Raw genomic sequence first — 4,201 nt, 5'->3', positions numbered from 1 at the left:
TTTATTTTATATTTGTTGCGAAAAGGAACAAAATAAAGAACAAAAAAACATAGACGCTTCCAGAGGGCTCATTGAAAAGTTTCGCATCATAATTTGGGTATGGACATGATTGAAATTTGCCACAAGGGAAATCCATTCAAACTTGGCAACCCTGGTGACTATTCCGCTTTTTTTCACTGGGCTTCCGGTGAAATGTCATTACAACTCCAAAACATAACGATCGAACATAAGAGTTTTGTTCCACTGCCTGGTGGGATCGCGAGAAATATTTTTCTCAAAATGTGTTGTTAATCGCGCTGCGGTTCCGTTAATTATTGCAGGACCGTTTTTCCTACGTGGAAACGTTTACCGACGAAGTGTTTGAAGCAAGCACCAATCATTAATGTGCTCTTTAATGTAATACAAAAGTTGCAGAGTGTAAATTGACAATTAGTTCGTGGATGGTGTGTTCGGGTGTTGTATAAACCACGATATTCAATCAATTTGAACGTTCAAATTATGGTAAGTTGCTGAAATAAACTTTACTTCAGTTTTTTAGTTAGGTAAAGATACCGAGGACACTCAATGGGATCTTCTTCCCATATTGCTTGATTCGATTGAAGGTCAATAATTCACGCTTATTCCTAACCTAAAACTTTGTTTACAAATTTTAGGCTTTATACGTACTGTACGAGCATGCTGCCGGCTATGCCGTGTTTAGCGTCAAGGAGTTCGAGGAGATTTCGATGTTGTTGCCCCAGGTAGAGCAATCGGTGACCGACTTATCCCGTTTCAATTCGATCGTGAAACTAGTGGGATTCTCTCCCTTCAAAACCGCTGTCGCTGCGTTGGAGAATGTCAACGCCATCTCGGAAGGGATAGTTCCGGACGATCTGTCGGTGTTCCTAGATTCGGTTCTACCTAAAGCTTCTAAATCCAACAAGTTCACTTTGGGGGTAGCAGATGCCAAACTAGGTGCCGCTTTGGCCGAAGCACTGAAGATTCAATGCTCTCACATTGGAGCCGTTCCGGAGATTATCCGTGGAATTCGTCATCATTTCCCGAAGTTGGTCAAGGGATTCTCAGATAAAAGCGCCGGCGTTGCTCAGTTGGGTCTGGGTCATAGCTACTCTCGATGCAAGGTCAAGTTCAATGTCCATCGCTCGGACAATATGATCATCCAGTCGATTGCACTGCTGGATCAGTTGGACAAGGACATCAACACATTTTCAATGAGGATCCGCGAGTGGTATTCTTACCACTTCCCAGAGCTGGTCAAAATTGTTCCCGATAATTATTTGTTTGCCAAAGTGGCCCATTTCGTCAAGGATCGCAAATCACTGTCGCAGGAAAGTTTGGAAGGTCTCGAAGAGATTGTAATGGATTCGGAAAAGGCACAGGCCATCATCGATGCTTCAAAAATGTCCATGGGAATGGATATTTCAGTTATTGATTTGCTGAACATTGAAATGTTTGCGAAGCGAGTGGTTAACTTATCGGAATACCGTCACCAGCTGTCGGAGTACCTACACTCGAAAATGACCAACGTTGCTCCGAATTTGCAGTCCCTCATAGGAGACCAAGTGGGTGCTCGTCTTATTTCCAAGGCCGGAAGCCTAACAAATTTGGCTAAGTATCCCGCATCGACGGTGCAGATTTTGGGAGCTGAAAAAGCTTTGTTCAGGGCACTAAAGACTAAGAGCAACACGCCCAAATATGGCCTACTGTTCAATTCTTCGTTCATCGGTCGAGCAAACGCCAAAAACAAGGGGCGCATTTCGCGCTTCCTGGCCAACAAGTGCTCCATCGCGTCCCGTATCGATTGCTTCACCGAGGCTCCCAACAGTGTGTTTGGCGAAGCGTTGAAGCAGCAGGTCGAGGATCGTTTGAAGTTCTATGAATCCGGCGAAGCACCTCGCAAGAACGAAGAAGTAATGAAGGAAGCGATCGAAGTGTCTGCCCAGCTCAATGCCAGCCAGATGAGCGCCAAGAAGAAGAAAAAGAAGAAGGATAAAAAGCGCAAACTGGAGGCAGAAGAAGAGGATGCGAATGGAAATGCGGCCGACGAAACACTAAATGATACAGCTAACGGAAATGGAACGTTGGTTGAAGAGGATCCAGAAGCGACGGGCGAGCCCAAGAAGAAGAAAAAGAAGAAGAAGAGCAAGGTCGCCGAAGAATAGTGTTCCGTGTAAAGGTATGGTATAAGTACAATACCCTTTTCCTTCTAAGATTTACTTTCTTTCTATATGTTAGTTAAAGATGCATCTATTATGTGCATTGTTATAAAATATAAGCTATCGATTTCTTGCTAAGAGAATAGGTTTACTAAATAGTGCTTATCTTTATTCTTTGACTTCGAAATTCCTACAAAACCCAGCCATAAAGGGCGTCGAATTGGTTCAAAAATCTTTTCTCAAAAACATTCGCATAGCGAGCTTTTTCTTTTTTCTTGCTCAGGCATTATTCCACAAATAACGTAACGCTATAGAGGGAGGGAGGGAGTATGACCGAGAGTTCGGCCCATACAAATGTTTTTGAGTTTTTGTACAAAAAAGCGTTACGAAGGGGGGTGGCTTCGAAAAAATGTCGATTCCTGCGTTACGTAATGAATGGATGCTGCCTTACGTTCCTAAAGTTCCTAAACAAACACGGGAAAGAAAAGGTTGGGAGAAAGGTTTATATAGGGTGTTAGGTTCGTGAGTGCAAACTTTTCAAAGGGTGACAGAGAACCATAAATGGTGAAAAAAATTGTTCTACGCATATGGTCAAATCTCAACCGTTACGTAGTTATTGAACTTCCCATGTTTTTGACTCTTATTGCCTTAACTGGCTATAACTTGAAAATGGTCAAACTTATCGCAGTTTTTTAGCCTTATTCGAACGATTATTGAATTTTCTATAAAATGGCATCTTTGAATCGATTGGTTTAGTTAAATAACTAAATTTTCTAGAGCAAATAGCTCAAAAGTAGTGTGTTTTAAATTGTTTTTGTAAATAATCTTTGAAAAATGTGTAATAATTTTAAATTCTTTCTTAAGCAAAGCTGTGGCCCCTGTTTCACTCTACAATTCGTTCTTTGACCTCAAACTTCTATCTCTTATCGTTTTCTTGCAATTTAGATTTAAACATCGCATTTCAGATCATAAATTTGCAACTGTCAAGGTAAGCACTTTTTTGCGCACTGTGCCGCACATTTAAATCGAACCTCACGATGACGAACCTACACCCTGTATTTAGAATTAATTGTAATTCTATAGAATTAAGCAAAAAAAAAAAAATGGCGACGCCTATCCTGTCATGAATCGGATATCTGTCCCTTTTGCATAGGAAATCCAGCAAATATGGGACTGATATGCGATTCACGGCAGTATCATGCTCAAATCACAGACAAACAGACGTAACACTTCGAACATTTTCCGAATCAATTCATAGTCACGGAAACATGTTCGCCCAATGCTAAAAGGACTGAGTTTGGCCGACCATTAACTAGGTGGCGGTAGTGGGCAAACGTCAAACTCGAGCAAAAACGATCCGAGCGCCACGGGTGGTCAGTTGGCCAACTATCAAATTTTCAAATAGACCGTTAAATCGGTGTACGATGCAAAACATCAGAGTGTTACGTCTGTTTGTCTGTGCTCAAATAGTAGTTTACGCAACAAGTTGCAGAATATAGTTATTTATGTAACGAGTTGCAAAAAGTTGATTTTTTCAGCACGAGTCGTACATTTATCTAACGAGGCTTGCCGAGTTGGATAAATACGAAGAGTGTTGAAAAAATCGAATTTTGCAACGAGTTCCATACAAAATTTTATGCAATTCAGTATCATAATTTACATTTTATATAACTCGTTTTGGTATCATAATGGTCAATTTTTCCACACTGGCTCATTATGCAACTGAAATGAGTTGCATAATGAAAAATAGTTGAACATTATGCAACTCAAATGGGTTGCATTATGAAAAAAATCATGGCATAAAATTGTGTATGGAACTCGTTGCAAAACTCGATTTTTCCAGCACTCTTCGTATTTATCCAACTCGGCAAGCCTCGTTGGATAAATGTACGACTCGTGCTGAAAAAATCAACTTTTTGCAACTCGTTACATAAATAACTATTATGCAATGATTTTTCCATAATGCAACCCATTTGAGTTGCATTATGTTCATAATGCAACTCAAATTAGTTGCATTATGAACATTATACAACTATTTTTCATTA

The 4,201-nt window shown here is 40.4% G+C and overlaps 1 protein-coding gene across 1 annotated transcript; it reads left to right on the top strand.

Moving 5' to 3' along the window:
* Window positions 1-181: 181 nt before the first annotated feature.
* On the top strand, window positions 182-2,312 carry LOC109419547 (nucleolar protein 56). The gene is made up of 2 exons (XM_019693769.4): window positions 182-501; window positions 654-2,312. Exons 1-2 carry the CDS (start codon window positions 499-501, stop codon window positions 2,160-2,162), a joined length of 1,512 nt encoding a protein of 503 aa, XP_019549314.3. The 5' UTR covers window positions 182-498; the 3' UTR covers window positions 2,163-2,312.
* Window positions 2,313-4,201: the final 1,889 nt, after the last annotated feature.

The sequence above is a fragment of the Aedes albopictus genome, chromosome 1 (assembly GCF_035046485.1).
Source record: "Aedes albopictus strain Foshan chromosome 1, AalbF5, whole genome shotgun sequence".
NCBI classification, from domain to species: Eukaryota; Metazoa; Arthropoda; class Insecta; order Diptera; family Culicidae; genus Aedes; species Aedes albopictus.
This window is presented reverse-complemented; position numbering and strand designations above follow the sequence as displayed.